Genomic DNA, 16,819 nt, shown 5'->3' on the forward strand with positions numbered 1-16,819 from the left:
TATGTCTTCGCATTGTGCAAGTGGGAAGGTTCTTTCTTGGGTCCTTTCTATAAGAGCATGAATCATGCTGGTTAGGGAAACACCCCCATAAGCTGACCTTGCAAAGGTGACCATCTCACTCCTCTTAGCTACTTTTCTTGTTGCTGAGAAAATACCTAGCGATAGCAACTCAGGGGGAGGATATTATAACTCTCAGTTGGAGAGTGCAGTCCATCAGAGAGTGGTGGCGTATGACTCCATGGTGGCAGGAATGTGAAGCTGAGTTTCCTCACTTCCTCACATCCTGATGGAACAGTAAGCAGAAGGCAGAAGGAACTGGGCCCTGGGTGTCAAACCCCAAAGCCTACTATTAGTGCCTGACATCCCCCAGCCAGACCCCACCTCCTTAAGGGTCTACAACATGACCTTTTACAACAGCACTTCCAGCTGGGGACAGGTGTTGAAACATCTGAGCCCCTGGGGTATCCCCCATTTACACCACAGCATCACAGAATACCATTACAGTAGATCTGAGGGTTTCAGCAAGTCAACTTTTGAACAGCATAAGCATCCAACCATAATAGGTACTGGGGATTATGAAAACTGGAACCACATGCTCAAACACACACACACACACACACACACACACACACACACACACACAAACAAACAATTTATAGAAAAGTCATAGCTCAAAGTTGTTATGGATGTTTGAAACCCCGCCCCCAACCCTCACTGCCAACCATGAGACAGAAGGCAGCCCAGCCGTGCCAGCCGTGCCAGCTGTGCCAGCTGTCCCCCCAGCTGCCCTTGCACTCTGGGCTTCAACTCTGCAGCTTCCCAACTTTCCTCAGAAATTTCCCGACATATGTAGCTAGTAAAATACCACTGATTAGTAGCCTCCTATTATGCTCTTTAAAGTGATTTACATTTTAATTTGGAATACATGTAACACGGGCTTTTTTAGGTCTGATGAGATTTATTTTTTTTTGAATAATGTTTTCATTTTTCATCATTCCTGACAGAGATCAAAGCTCAGGAGCCCTGTCTTTGACTCAGTCTAGTGCTCCAGAATAAATTCCAAGTGATCTCAGAAGAATTTTCTTTCTTTTATTGCAGTGGAGATTTGTTCTGCTGTGTTCCGTTGTTTTTATGCACTGTTAGGACCTGGATTATTATGATATATTGGGCTTGACAGGGTTATATTGTTGGAGCACATGAAAAACTGGTCAGGAAGTCATTGAGCAGGTGGAAAACGCTGTTTAATCCTTCTAACCGGAGCGGCTTATGGCGGTATTGAAAAAAATGTAAAACACAGTAAGACAGGTTAGCAGAGCTGAAGAATAGCAAATGTCTCCTCCATGCATTGTGTGAGATGCCTCATGCAGCTTCATTTTACAATGAGATAGTCCACATCCCCCAAATATTTCTCCAGGAGTGGTAATGAATTGCATTGCCCTCTTGGTTGTAAGAGCGTCAGTGTTCTGCTGAGGAGACATATGGTTTCCATTTATTTTAATGTGTCTTTGACATCAGGAGAATTGCTGAGACAGCAGAGGAAAGTGCTTGCACCTTGGACTGCAGCCAGAGCTGTGATTATTTATGTGTAGTAAGGACTACCTTCTCCCAGGAAGAAACGTTATGGTCTTGAGGCTATGCATGTTGGGGTTCTAAAGAAGCTAGAGCCAGGGGTTTATGTGTTTTAAAAACCATGATTCCTTTAGTGACTGCAAAATGTGTTTCTTGAGCATGAAATCTAAATGTTTAATTGCACATGTGAGAGATTAAGGAAACCAGCTGGGGAAGATGTGATACTTATTTTCTCCCCAATAATAAAGGAACAGCATCACCAAGATAGTGCTGTGCATATGCAATATTTTCCATCTGTGATTCAGGTTTCTCACAAAAGTAATTATTTCTCATAATACTCCTATGAGGTAGATGAATATAATTCTGAAAGTATTAATAAAGGAACTGAAGAATGCAGATGATCACTAATACAATTCATATAATACGTCATAGTAACTATTAGAATTCAGATTTCATTGACTAAATCATTTGACCATTTTTTATTCTGAAAACATTAGGAAAGGAATATGTTTTCACTTTTTTTTAGTGCTGCTTGCTTACAATAAGGAAGCATCCTTGAAAAATAGAAGATAAAGAGATCAATAGCATTTGTTCCATGTGTAATTGTTAACGTTGCTCTGAGATCTTAAGATTCCCTAGAAATTTATTGTAATATCTCAATAAATAAAGATAGTAGAAAATACTAGTAGTATTGATAGGATTCTGTAAAAACGGTTCTCAATGGAAATAAGGTGGCTAGTTAAATATATAAAACAGGAAAAAATAAATAAATTCCCAACCTCTGGTCAACTTTGGGCACTGCCGAGCAGAATGGCATACCTGGATTTTGCTAGTAACTTCAATAGTATATTGTGCTTCAAATATTTTGCTTGAGTATTTTAATATATAAACTGCTCTTAAGTGATTTAAAATATAAAGATAAAACCGAAGCAGAAGTACAAGAATTGGAATGCCAAAATTCATGGTGCCTTGGACTAGAGACTAGGTAAATGAATTGATGCAAAAGGAAAAGCACATATCTAAATGGGAACAAGCGGCATCCCACCGCCATTAGTGGCATAACTTAAACTTGTTTTATATTAACAATTTGGGTCTCTAATATTAATGACATTTTAATGGTAGGGCATTCAGCAGGCATATCACACCCTTGAGGAAATCGATTCTAGATTAAGGGGCTTGTCCATTCCAGGCTAATTATATATACAGATGAGATAAAAGAGAGAAATTTGTTGTCATTGTTGTTTTTAAATCTTTTGCTCTTTTAATTTCAACTTTATAACCTTTAAGTGCATATATTTCCTAGCAAGGATGATCCAAAATATGGCCCACTTTTATTCACAAGGATTATGAAGCTAAGAAGTGGTGTCTTTAATAAATGAAGTGTGTGGATAAAAAATTGTGACTGAAATGTCATCCCCTCTCATGGGTTAATCATTTTAATTATGTGTGGCTTGGAGGCTGGAAGGTCAACCTGACACTTCCTTGTTACCTGCAGTGTTTGGAGTTGACATCAGAATCTTGAGCTGAAAGCTGTCTTTTGTACCAAGCTGAGACTATCAATAGCTGACTGCTCTGTCGCACCGACGATGGCATAAAGGAAAATGCAGTTTGCAGAGTGCTGAACACCCAGGGCTGTGCCTGTCCAGAGAGACAGAGGAGTGCTGCTCCCTCCATGTCGATCTCCTGCCAGCTCCTGCGAATGGAGCTGACAGAGTAGATGGATGAGGACGTGACATGCATGTTCATGATCCTAAACAAAGCTTTTGTTCAGGCAGCCTCAAGGGTCAGCTTTCCATGTAATTTCTGTCCCTGCCACTCTGTTGTTCTTCGCATGTATATGCAGTGCCTCTGCCCGCCTTCAAGGGCACTTGTCTTTTTCACATGTTCTTATATAAGAAGGCTGTTTGTATCCATTAGGTAAACTGGTCCCATAGAAGAGTCTCATTTTGAATGATTTGACTTAGAAGCTACAATTCAGTAACTTCTTACTCTTGCAAGTCTCGGGGTAAACCGATGGGGAATATTTTTAACTTAGTATTTAGCACAGGGTGGGAGGCAAACCTAGCTTGTGGCCAAGGGTAGTACTTAGTCCCATATATGAACTATAAACCTTGTCCTGCACTTAACTGAAATCAGAATGGTTATTGCTTTTTGGGTGTGTTTTTATGTTTTTGTGTACTCTAATCCACTTGCTCACTTACTGGTACATGAATTGGTAGATTGTCTTGGAGATGTGAAAGAATGTCACTTGGGGGCTAAAAAGAGAGGTGCGTTGTACATTTTAAAAAATCAGGTGGAGGATGTAGCTCACTGGAAAAGCACTTGTCTAGTATGTGTGGAGCCCTGGATTCCATCCCCAGTACTGCAGAGAGAGAAAGAGGGGTGGGGGGCGGGGGGGGGGGGGGGAGCTGTCATTCTCAATACAGAGAAGCCAATGTACCTGTGAGGAACAGACATGCACTTAAGATTACTTTTGAAGATGACTTTCATAATAATAAGGATAGCACTTTAAGAAGCAAGGCCATAACTTGTTCTCTTGGTTCTGACACTTTCTCACTGACTTGGCCCTAGGTAGGTAAATGGTCGGCATACATCCCCTGCTTCAAGCAATTTGATTTCCGTTGATGAGTCTAAAGAAAATGTTCTCAGTTAGTCTTTGCTGTGGCAGTAGCTTTCATGCAGCCAAGCTTCATGGTACGTCCTCAGTATTCCACCGGCCCTTTGAAATTTCTCTCACTAGAAGGGCTTGCCCTAAATACTTGAGCTAAGTGACTTTGAAAATACAACTGGGGCCCATACATTAGGAAAAGGTCAAATGCGGCCCAGAGGAATAAAGTGGGGCAGCTAGAACAAGGCAACATTGCTTTTTTTTATGCTAATTGGATCTCACTCTCAGGGCAACAAATAGATCTTGGTTACAAGACCCATTTCAATTCCTCACTGTGGTGAAGACTGAGGTCATGTGTGTGACATCCTGACCAGGAGCAGCCCAGTCCTGACAATCATGCCAGGTTGGACAGAAAGAATATATGATCACAAGAAATCTGCAGGTGGTATTCATAAAGACTAAGTTAGTCTGAACTTTATTGGACATTTATCCATTACTTAATCTGTTAATTTCTACATAAAATCCTTTCTGGAGAAATTGGATTCTCCGTAAGCTAAGCTTCCCAGCTGGGTAATTAAATCTTCCTTTCAAAAGGTAAGAGTCAATGTTCATACTTTAGAATCCTACGCTAATTTTACCTGTGTGATTAAAACACACACACACACATACACACACATTTTATTACCTGGGTTTTTCAAACCCCAACAGACAACCAAGATGAATTTAGCAGTTTCATTCTGTTTCTACCAGATTTGCCCAAAAATTTAAAAATAAACTCAACATGTGGACGTAAAAGTTCACTGGCATTTTTCTCTTGAGTATCAAGCGTGGGAGATGAAAGCTTATTATTGATGATGTACCTAAAAGATAAAATTAAGCCATAACATCAGTTAAGTCCATTATGTCTCTGTTAAGTTTCAATTTGGCCGATCTGACCAGAGGTGAAAGTGGGGTGTTGAAGTCTCCCACTATTAATGTGTGGGGTTTTATATGTGATTTAAGCTTTAGTAAGTTTCTTTTACATATGTGGGTGCCCTTGTGTTTGGGGCATAAATGTTCAGAATTGAGACTTCATCTTGGTGGATCTTTCCTGCAATGAGTATGTAATGTCCTTCATCATCTCTTTTGATTGATTTTAGTTTGAAGTCTATTTTGCTGGATATTGGGATGGCTACACCAGCTTGCTTCTTAAGACCATTTGATTGGAAAGTCTTTTCCCAGCCTTTTATTCTTAGGAGGTGTCTGTCTTTGAATTTGAGGTGTGTTTCTTGTATGCAGCAGAAAGATGGGTCCTGTTTTCATATCCATTCTGTTAGTCTGTGTCCTTTTATAGGTGAATTAAGTCCATTGATATTAAGGGATATTAATTACCAGTGATTGTTCATTCCTGTTGTTATTTTTATTTTTTGGTGGTAGTGTGTGTGTACTTCTCTTCTTTGAGGTTTACTGCTGTGGTGTTATCTATTGCCTGTGTTTTCATGGGTGTATCTGCCTTCCTTAGGTTGGAATTTTCCTTCTAGTGCTTTCTGTAGGGCTGGGTTTGTGGATAAGTATTGTTTAAATCTGGTTTTGTCTTGGAAGGTCTTGTTCACTCCATCTATGATGATTGAAAGTTTTGCTGGGTATATTAGTCTAGGCTGGCATCCATGGTCTCTTAGTGTCTGCATTATATCTGTCCAGGTCCTTCTGGCTTTCAAAGTCTCCATTGAGAAATTGGGTGTTATTCTGATGGATTTGCCTTTATAAGTTACTTGGCCTTTTTCCTTTGCTGCCCTTGATATTCTTTCTTTATTCTGTAGTTTAGTTGTTTAATTATTATGCGGCGAGGGGACTTTAATTTTCCCTTTGTTCAACATAAGACTGGACTGTGAGCTTTCAACTTCCATGTGCCAAATTTAATGTCAAAATACACAGCTCCACCTCCTGTTTCCTCCTACAGCAAGACTTTGTTGATAGTTATTGACACCTGAAGGAACCAGAGAGTCTGATGATAGTGCCCACGTTGCTTTACGAGCATTTGCTCTGCACAGCTGTCTGTTGTAGACTCTATGGTCCAGAGGTTCATCTGGACCACTGTGTGGGCAGAAATCACCAGTGGAAGGACACATACTAGTGGTGTTGACGAATGGCTTAATTATAAATTAAATTAATCAGGAAAAAAATAAAACTGACAAGTGAGGCAGGCAGACTAACTCTTGTAGTCTTGAGGATGTATTCCAGCATATAAGGATGAGTGGTTTTGATTTTTTTTTTAAAATAATGTTTTGACTTTTTTTTGAGAATTTCATACAGGGATCATATTCATCTTTCTCTCCCAACTCTCTATCCACCCAACTTTGTGTTCTCTCCTCCACCCAACTCATGGAGTAGAACAAAGTCAGTTGAAATTTCTTGGAGTCTACTATGATTCAACTTTCATTGATTGATTTACTTACTAACTTTCATACATTGATTTGCTCATCTGCTGACAAGATTATGTATGTTCCATGTAGTATGACTGTAGACAATAATCATTCCCTTCCCTCCCTCCCTTCCTCCCTCCCTCCCTCCCTTCCTTCTTTCCTTTCCTTTCTTCTGTGTTTTCCTTTCACGTGGCACCTACCATTTTTCCTTGAGGCAGGATCTCAGACTGGCCTGAAACTCACAATGTAAACCAGGGTAGCCTTGAACTTCAGGTCATTCTACCTCCACCTCTTCAGTGCTAGGATTACAGGTATGTGCCACAATGCCTACTTTTTGTTTGGTTGTTTTAACTCATGTTTTGTATGGGGTCGGGACACATAGAATATTTGTCAGGAAAATTGCTTCTTTTAAACATGGTCAATTGTGATCTAATTCTTGGGTTTGGGTTTACATTTTTTTAATTCACTGTATTTATGAATTCTTCCTCTATATAACATGTTGTAGATTCAGTTATTTATTTGTGTCCTTACCTTGATGTTGTGAGTTCAACCATTTTCCAACCTTTGGGGTTTCATTGTTTTGGTTTTGAGGGAGCCACTATCACACAGGCTCCCGGGTGCTCCCAAGAGCTGTCTTCTGGGAGGTAGACATGGCACCACTGTGCTTAGATGCTTTTGTGTTGGGGTGGCAATTGTGGTTGGATGAAAGGAAATAAACGGAAAGATGCTTCAAATTGGTGTGGAATATGAAAACTGCCTTTTTTGAAAGCAGTATTAAAAGCCACAGTCTCATCTTTCTTTTTCTTGCTCTTGACCTCACTGCAGTAAGCTTATATGAAGTTTATAGACACACAAAGTGGAGTTCATTCATTCTGTAAAGGGAACAAATGACTATGGAGGTATATCGGGGGTGTTCAGAATTCCTGAGGCAGATGTGCTGAGTGAATCTAGTCTTTTTCCAGGCGTGAAGAACACAGATTCTTTTATTTAATGATTCCACCCTGCGAAGGTAGTCATAGTGAAGCCTGGAGGCAAGTGATACTTCCTAATGGCCCATGCTGGGGCTCTGATTTAATCATCAGGTGAGGGTCCTGAATGTCTTCTAACTTTCTAGAAACCTGCAGAAATATCCATTGGACTGAACTTGAGTATTTCACAGCCATTTATTTCATCAGCTTTTAGATCATTGTCTTTACAGTGCTGTTTATAATCTTAAAGCAACCAATCAGCACGTGTGTCATTGGAGCCCCTGGCGTACAGGAGGCAGCATGGTTCTAATGTACTTTTGCAGCGCCAGTCTTCCCCGAGACCCAGCTGAAGAGGGTCTGTCCTCTCCCACATTGCCAGTCTCACAACGGTCTCCAAACAGGGTAGTTAACTTAGCTTTGGGGAAAGGGTAACATAATAGTTACATCCAAATGGGTGAAGAATACATTGGTAAAATAAAATTGTCTAGAGAACCACTGTTTTCTAACAATATAAGCCACAAATTGTCAGAAGTATTTATGATAATAACCCTAAATGAGTACATTAAACACTTCCCCTTGTCTCTAGAGTTATGGCTCCTAAGGATTATGTCTTAAGGGTACCGCTTTAATGATAATCAGAGCAAAAAGGTGGAAGGTTTCTCCTAAATTCCCGAGAGTCCTGCTTCACCTGCTGTCAGTCAGTGACAGGGTTTCTGATCTGGAGGCAAAATTTTGCTTTCTATGGGGATCTCTTGCATCTTAACAATCTTCTCTGTTTTGAGATGATTTAAGATTAGAGTCATGAAGCCGAGCAACATCTTTCAATCAAAGTTAAAAACTGTCTCTACTGCCAGGAATACAAGGATGTTGCAATAAATAATTTGCAAGGATATGCAAATAAATAGTTAAGTAATATACACATGTGAAAGTATTTATTTTCTGGAAATCTCTTCTGAGGAGGTGAAATAATAGAAAAGAAGGCAATAGTCTAAGGAAACTGCCACCAGACCTGACGAAAGGATGCCCTACCCACTACCCCATAAAATTAATAAAAAGCTTTTTTTTTTTTTTTAAGAAAAGAGGGTAGGTAGGAAAATTGAATTTTCATAGTAATGTCCTTCTCTGACTGTCTAAACTTTGAGTCATTATTGCATCATGGTTTAGGTTTTCCACAGCTGTATCCTGTCTAGAAAGTGTTGGCACATAGTATGCCCTCTATCAGTGTTCATGACATAAATAAACCTACAGAATGACATACATCACACCAGCCTTCCCATTCACCAGCTGCTCTTTCTTCGTGAGCATCCATGCTTCACTGCAGCTTCCATAAAAACACACCATGAAGAGAGTGGCTGAGAACCACATGAATCTCTTTTCTTACAACCCTGGAGGTCAAAGCGATGGCTGGGTGGCGGTCCCTCTGAAACTCACAAGGAAAAATTCCTCCTCACACACTGCTAATTGTGACGGCATCCTTGGCTGTAGGTGGTATAGCTCGGTGTCTGTACCCATCTTCCTATGACATTCCTGTCTTTTCACATGATCTCCTTTCTTTCTGAATCTGTGTCTCCATTTCACCTTTTGTAAGACCACTCATCCTATTGGATTAGGGTGACTAATGATTTCATTTTCATCTGACTATATCTATAAGGATCCTGATCTTTAAGGTCCAAAAGGCTTATACTCTAAAGGATTTCAACATATCTGAGGGTAAAGGACATAGACATCAGACCTGTAACACTATGAATGCATTTCTTTCTCTCGAGTGATGTTCTTTCTTTCCAAGTCGTAAGTCAACTTATTATATGACATAATAGCTGGGTTTTTAACTTTGGTTGAAGTTTATTTTGGACAGTAATTATACTAAACAAAGTCACTTTGACAAATGACATCTATGGCTTTCAACATCACATTAGCCTTCACTTTCTGCCTTCTAGGAACACTTAGATTCCAATCTCACTTCATATCAACCCTCCTGTGTCATGTTATGATATGAAAACTTTCATTATTACCCCCTAAGTTTAAGCTACTCTACTGTGGAATAAAAGGATTCAGCCAAATAGACTGTCCAGCTTTGGGAGGTCCTATTGGTAACATATGACTCTTTTGCTCAGTCTTAGTGTGTACACAAACCCTCCTCATTGCTTAGTCCATTCTTCTGTCCTGCAACTAATAATAATGGTTCTAATCATCAACACATAAAATATGCAAGGTTATGCATACATAAATTAATTTGATTTGGCAATTCCATAGTATAACATCCCTGTTGTATACAAAAGCATACAGATTTTAATAAATAAAATAAAAAGGAAGTCCTGAAATATTCTATGGAATTTTTTTAATTATCTCAATATTTGTTTTATAATAGTATTGTCTGTAGTGTTACTTATGGTGGTATACTATTTTACCTAATGAAAGCTGTGTTAGATTTAAGTTGTTGAAATGTCTAAGTAGTATCAATAAGCTGTTTTTCATGAATTTTTAATTACTTGGGGTTATTTTACCTTTTCGGTGTTATGAGCAATATATTTCTATTGAAATATGACAACTGTATATATCCACAATGCACAGCCATTTCTTTCGATACATATATCTACATGGTATGCAATTATCCATTGACTGTAAATAGCATTTCCATAAGCATTTGGCATTTCCTTGTCTTGGAACCCTTCAGTGCCTCTATTCTTATTCTCTATAAAATATTGAATATGTTTTGGTGCCCTATAACCACCTTCTGTTCTATAGAATATTAGAACATTCCTCTCATTTACTTGATAGGTTTTTTTTCTTTTTAATGCAAGACATGCTCTTAAAAATGATACCCAAGATATGGAGGGTTACATGTTATGATATAATATTACCTGTGTGAAATCTAGAAAATGAAAGCTTACTGGATTTGAGAAAATGAGGAATTAAATTCTGTTGCTAATTCCTAAAATAATTGGCAACTCTCCAGAAATTTGTTTCAACAGCCATTACAAAAACATTTAAAATCTACTCTACTATGCCTAGAAAAAAATGTAAGAAAGGAAATTAAAAGGTCCTTTTGCCAACTCTGGGATGCATTATTTTTTAAGCCGGCAAGGCTCCAAACACTCTGATTCTCAATAGACTCAGGATCCAGGGTGTTTTCTTGGTTTCATCTGGGAGCTGTTGCCCTGGGCTTCACTCACCTGCTGCTTTCTCTTCCAGCTTCCTCCATCCTCAAAAGAGAGAAACGGCTGAGGACGAAGAACGTGCATTTCAGTTGTGTCACGGTGTACTACTTCACCAGGAGGCAGGGCTTCACCAGTGTGCCCAGCCAGGGGGGCAGCACTCTGGGCATGTCCAGCCGTCACAACAGCGTGCGCCAGTACACCCTGGGCGAGTTTGCAAGGGAGCAGGAACGGCTGCACCGGGAGATGCTGAGAGAACACCTCAGGGAGGAGAAGCTCAACTCTCTAAAGCTAAAGGTGAAACTTCAGTTCGCTGTTTGCAAACTCTCATAGTCTTAGAGCATCTGAGCTACCCGTTTTAGACTGTTTCACATGACAGATGTGCTGCCCACGGAGTCTTTTTCGTCACTTTCCATTCTTTTCTTTCTTCTTTTTATAAAGCAGTGAGTATACTCTATTCATGGGATGCTTATCTGACATTATTTACTCATCCATTCCACAAATATTTACTGCTGGAAATTGCTACATCATACACAGTTTTATGAGTGTGCTTGGACTGGGGCTAGCAGGAAGCCAAAAATAGACATGGCTCCTGGTCTATGGGAACTTGCATTTTAGTAGGAGAGGAAAATATAAATCCAGTGGTCAGAGGAAATTGAATCAAAATCTCATTCAGGGCTGTGCAAGAAAGCTGTAAGGTGTTATGACAGTCTTCGACAGGAAACAGATGTGGTCAAGAAGTCAATGAATGCTCCTGAAAGAAAGGAAAGGGGATCTGAGGTAGTGACTAGGCACAGGGGGTGACAAGGGCTGTTTGCTGGATCGGGGGGTAGGTGAGTTGCATGAAGGAGGCTGTGGAACTACATTAACGTGTTTGCCTCTCTTCCGCCTCAGAAAATCAAGTTACCGTGAGTCTTAAGCACAGGTTGGAATTGTTATGATATGACAGTCAAGTAATTATTTGATAATAGTTTGAGAGTCAAGAAGGTCATGTTAAGAGAGAAGAGGTGTCCAGTCAGGCTAGTGAAGGGACTAACAGAGATGGCCAGGAGCAAGGTGAGTGTAGGGTAAATTGGACTGAACATAGAGGAGAGAAAAGGAATTGAGGTAATATCAGCAGTTCTAGTTGGTGAACTGGATTTACAAGGACAGAGTGATAGTTGGAAACCCTGGGGATCTGGCTTGCAGATGAAAGGCTGTAGGTGGCACACTATAGATTGCTTGCTATGCTGTGGAAAGGAAAACACACACACACACACACACACACACACACACACACACACACACACACACATGGTAAGTTACATGTTGTGGTGAGGATAGACAGCAAAGTCTTCTTCGAATTTGGGAATTGGAGGACATTTATGTTATCAAGAGGTGTGAGGACAGCATCTAGGTTTGAGAAAAACAAAATTCAGGCAATACCCTGATTAATCACCTATTAATGTATAAAAACATTCTCCTATTGATATCTAATTTCAAAGAAAATAGTTTGGGAGTAGTCTCCATAAACCCATTCATGAAATTCCTGAAGCTCTATAAAAATCTTTATCACCTATGCCTTTAATTTATGAAATAAGTTAGCAAAGGTGTGGCATATACCTCAAAATATCTTCTTTTCTATATTTTCCTGTTCGTTTATATGCCCATTCTCAATTGCATGTAAAGACAGTAAGTTAAGCTGAGCTGGACATAACTCAGTGTCCAGAATATCACAAATTTTTTTGCCAGTATTTTTGGCATGTTTCACTGAAAGTTCCTTATCATGGTTGTTTTTGTCCTTCTGACTGATTTTTGTGCACTTAATTCGGCAATGATTATTAACTTTGTTTCTGAACTCCAGCTTTTCCCTGCAAACTAACTCCACTACCTCCCCAAAGATGACTTCATTCCCCAAGTTCAAATATTAGTAAATCAGTGATAATTGTTGCCAATCACTAGGTGTTTTTTATTTGCTAAGAACCTTATACATATGATTGAGTGAATCCTTACAAACACCCAATGGGATCAAATCATCAGAAGATAGCTGAGATAAAAGGATCACATAGGCAGAAACACACACACACACACACACACACACACACACACACACACACACAAACACCTCACCAAGTAGGAAACTGGTTGATATTATTTTTGTCCTTCTTATTATCAAATTAATTGATTGTCCCATATAGGAACTAGGAAGGACATTCCTTTTCCAAGGCTTGCTGGTGTGAGCAATGGATCCTAACAGATCTGAGAGCCAGAAAACTTCAAATGGTGGCTGTGCACCCAACTCTCTGAAGGAACTGCGAGCCCCGGCAGTCTTCCCCACGTGAGGCAGTGAGCTGCTCTCATGCTCTAATTCTCACGCCTCTTCCCATGCTCTTTTCTAACAAGCAGGATGAGCAGAGAAGTGAAAAGAGCACCATCGGTGACTCACTACTAAAATTGTGCTCAGGGGCAGGTGCGGATGAGCCACCACCGGGTGTCATGCCAGGGCGTGTCACCCCTAGGGTTTCATTCTCATGGGGAAACATGTAGCCTTTCCTTTGGTTGTAAACGTAAGACATTTGGTGACCATCCGCTCTTCCAAATGACAGTGAAGCTAACTGTTAGGGGATTCTGCAGTGATCTGAACTTAGCCTCTCTGGCCTCAGTGCACATGTACTCAGAAACCAATGACATGAAGCTAAAACCTCAGAGAGGTGTGTATCGGTATTCTAAAATACACAAGAGGGAAGGCCTGTGTGTTCTCGCTGCAGTTCTAGTATTAATTTTTATGTTTTAAAAAAGTCATGAATTATACTTGTCTAAGGTTTAATTACCCCCAATCCCATATTAACTAGTAGAAAATAATAGTTGTGCCAAAAATTTCACTGATGCTTGGAATTTTTCTTTTAACACATAAGTTCCTCTGTGAAGGAGATGTGGCAAAATGGATTCCATGGCTTTGAGTGGGAGCAACAGAGAAACCTTGCTACAGAAGGGCGGCCCAAAGAAGAGAGAAAGCTTAATGATAAGTTTTGCTGCTGGGCATGGTCTCACACACACACACACACACACACACACACACACACACACACACACACACAGAGAGAGAGAGAGAGAGAGAGAGAGAGAGAGAGAGAGAGAGAGAGAGATGTGTTCTTATGGAGTAGGGCTATTAATAAAGCCTTGTTGAAATGGGGTTGGGGAGGGAGAGGAAGGGAGCGAGGAACTTAGTCTAAATGGACTTTTCCTGAGATGGTTTTCTGGGAGCATCAGTCACCTCCCTGTGAGTAATGACAGAGCAGCTTCTGGCACATTGAGCCTTCCCCAAACCCTCACGCTGGAGTAACTCATTCGGCCTTTGCTTTCTTTATCTGAAAAGATAGTGGCCTTATACAACAATGATAAAGTCCTCACACACAGTGTCTCTGAGTTTCCCAGAGAATCTGATGAGTTCCAAACAGAGGAGCTATTTATACATGTTTCTAGAAGTTTCCTTACAATAGAATAGAAATCTAGGTTTTGACTATAAAATTGGTTTTTATTTGGTAATTCATTTCCTGAGTTATGAGTTATATAGATATCAAGAAATTATATAGCTATAGACACTTAGATATATAGAACAAATCCAATTTTATTGGCGGGTGTATCGTTTTTGTTGGCACCATGGATGTTTCACACATTGACTATAAAGAAGTAATGGAGAAAACTAATTGAATAAAATGTGTGTTCCTAGAAGAAATAAGTAGCTTTAGGCTTCTAAATTACAGAGTACAGTTTTCCTTTTCCTGTCAAGCCCATTCAGATGTCACACACTTCATGGTAACCAACATAGTCATTGTAATTCTACACTCCTTTGCAGATTAAGTGCTTAGATTTAATAATCTGCAGCACACTGTAGAACAATTGCATTGGCCTTTATTCCTATGTCTTCTTTCTGGGCAATGCATTCAGCTGCTGTTTGTGGCTCCCACAGAGAGCTGCTGCCCTGGATGCCTCTGTTTTCATGCTAGAGACTCCACTGCATTGTTCTGAGAAACAGTACAGCTTGTGGGGATGTGACCTCCCTCTCCTTGCCAGTGTTTCCACAATCACATCATTCTTCCTTTACCTCCCGGGATCAAAGCTCCATTCTTCCACTTTTGGTTAACCATCTCTAGCTCCTCTCTGGGGTTACACACTCTTCTCAGTGTCTTCATTGTGTGTTCCTGAGTCATGCTTGGTTACTGGCTCCTCTTTCCAAATTTGAAGCAAAGAGAGTAGCCAGCTTTTAATGATGAATCCTCTTAAAAAAAAAAAGAAAGAAAGAAAGAAAGAAAGAAAGAAAGAAAGAAAGAAAGAAAGAAAAGAAAAAGAAAAAAAAGTTCCATCTAAACATTTTTACTCAAAATCTCAGAGTAATGAGTACTATATTCATTCAGTGACTAACTTATTCTATATTCTCCACTTCACCTCCAGCTCAGGTCACTGTATCTCTTCAACAGTCTTGGGATTAATTATCCAGGGAAAGAATTTAAGTGGCCTTGGAAGCACATGGGATTAGGCACTTGGATGGGATGGATGAATTATCTCTCCAACCCATAGTTTCAACGTTTTAAAATGTCGTTTTAATTTTTTTCCTTATATTGCAGCTCATTTTTAGAGATAAGATATAGCTTATCATGTTAGTCATGGTGTTGCTGAGAGCTAATTACTGTTCAGAACATCTCTGTTAAACTCTGGAGAGATGGCTTCAGAACATACTAAGTAGCAAAGCTTCTATAATGAGTCTTAAACAGAGGCAAGCTTCGACACCAAATGGAAAATGTTGCTGTGCCAAGTACCTGCTCTGTCTTATGCACATATGCACAACCTATTTTGACAAGTACAGAGAAAATATACCTAAGCAAAGTGAGGGAGACTGACAGGGTGGGTTTCTACCCTGTGTATGTATAATGTAGCTAAGAATATGTTCTTTCAAAATATTGCAGTATTTTAGTTGACAGGGAACAATCAAGCATATGTAATCAGATTTTTACATTCTTCCTATGCAAGAAATGTTACTTTTTTAATCCGGGAAAAATACTGCATAGATTTTCCTGATTTAATGTGGGGTGCACCCAGTGATATTGCTCACTAGAAGAAATTGTGTTTTCATTCTCCCCCATTGTATCTCAAAATTAGCTGAGAAGGGAATATTTAAGCCCCAGAACTTGTTAACCACCAGCAATGATAACTATGTCTTCACAGTGCCAATTGCTTAAGTATTTACCAGCATGTTGCTGGATGCATCCTTGCTTATTATTGGCCACTGGAAGAGACAATATTGATCTAAGCCAGAAGGAAGAATGCATTTTAGAAAAGATATGTTTTATATGTTGATGCTATTCTTTCTGGTGACTTTTGTGGCTATGGATTCCAAAGACTTCTTATAATTTCTGATGACTTATTTATTGAGCTAGAAGGCCTCATTATGTGGCATAAGCTCTGGCTGAAATGATTAAATTGGTTTTAATTTGCCACCTGAAGGGTCATAGCTACTAAATTGAAGAAATATAATATAAAATTGACTAAGTATCAAAGCGTGATGAATGTTTTTCTTCAATTTGCCAAAGCTCTTATAAACTGGGTCATCCTTCTTAATTCATACCACATAACTAGGAAATCTTTCATTTAATACATGTCTTGTACATGCCAGCCTGAATTACCAACCTCTGGTTACCCAGAGTACATTAGTTCATTAAAATAGTGTTTTATCTTTATGGCTTTAACAGGGAGTTTCCTCTTTCCACAGAGAAACCTGCTACCATATCCTATACCTTTCACCCCATATCTGCACTGTGGAACACGAAATGTATTTATTTTTCTGAACCCCGAGTATTTAAGAGTAGTGCTTGTAGACATGCACATATATGAACATAGTTTGGGATGTTGTCATCTTGGATTCTCCACCCCCATACAATCCTGTTTACTAGTACCCATACAAAAGATGTGCTGGGGTACAGATCTGCCCAGCGTATAGGAGTGTGTTAGACTGTCCACTCGCAGCTCACATACGTTCTTTCCGTAGATGCACATCAAGGTACAATAGCTTTGGGGATCCGATCAGTTGTTCCTACTAAGTAAGTAGAACAAAGAAGAAAGTAAAGGGGAGGCTAATCAAGC

The 16,819-nt window shown here is 39.6% G+C and overlaps 1 protein-coding gene across 4 annotated transcripts in view; it reads left to right on the top strand.

The window, feature by feature from the left end:
• The window catches only part of Csrnp3 (cysteine and serine rich nuclear protein 3), a 197,712-nt gene that overhangs the window by 161,417 nt on the left and 19,476 nt on the right, over nucleotides 1–16,819 (top strand). For all 4 annotated transcript variants that reach the window (XM_036183006.1, XM_036183007.1, XM_036183008.1 and 1 more), the window contains one exon: nucleotides 10,740–10,999. In XM_036183006.1, the coding sequence (XP_036038899.1) occupies nucleotides 10,740–10,999 (260 nt within the window). The remainder of the gene's footprint in view (nucleotides 1–10,739; nucleotides 11,000–16,819) is intronic.

The sequence above is a fragment of the Onychomys torridus genome, chromosome 4, assembly GCF_903995425.1.
Source record: "Onychomys torridus chromosome 4, mOncTor1.1, whole genome shotgun sequence".
NCBI classification, from domain to species: domain Eukaryota; kingdom Metazoa; phylum Chordata; class Mammalia; order Rodentia; family Cricetidae; genus Onychomys; species Onychomys torridus.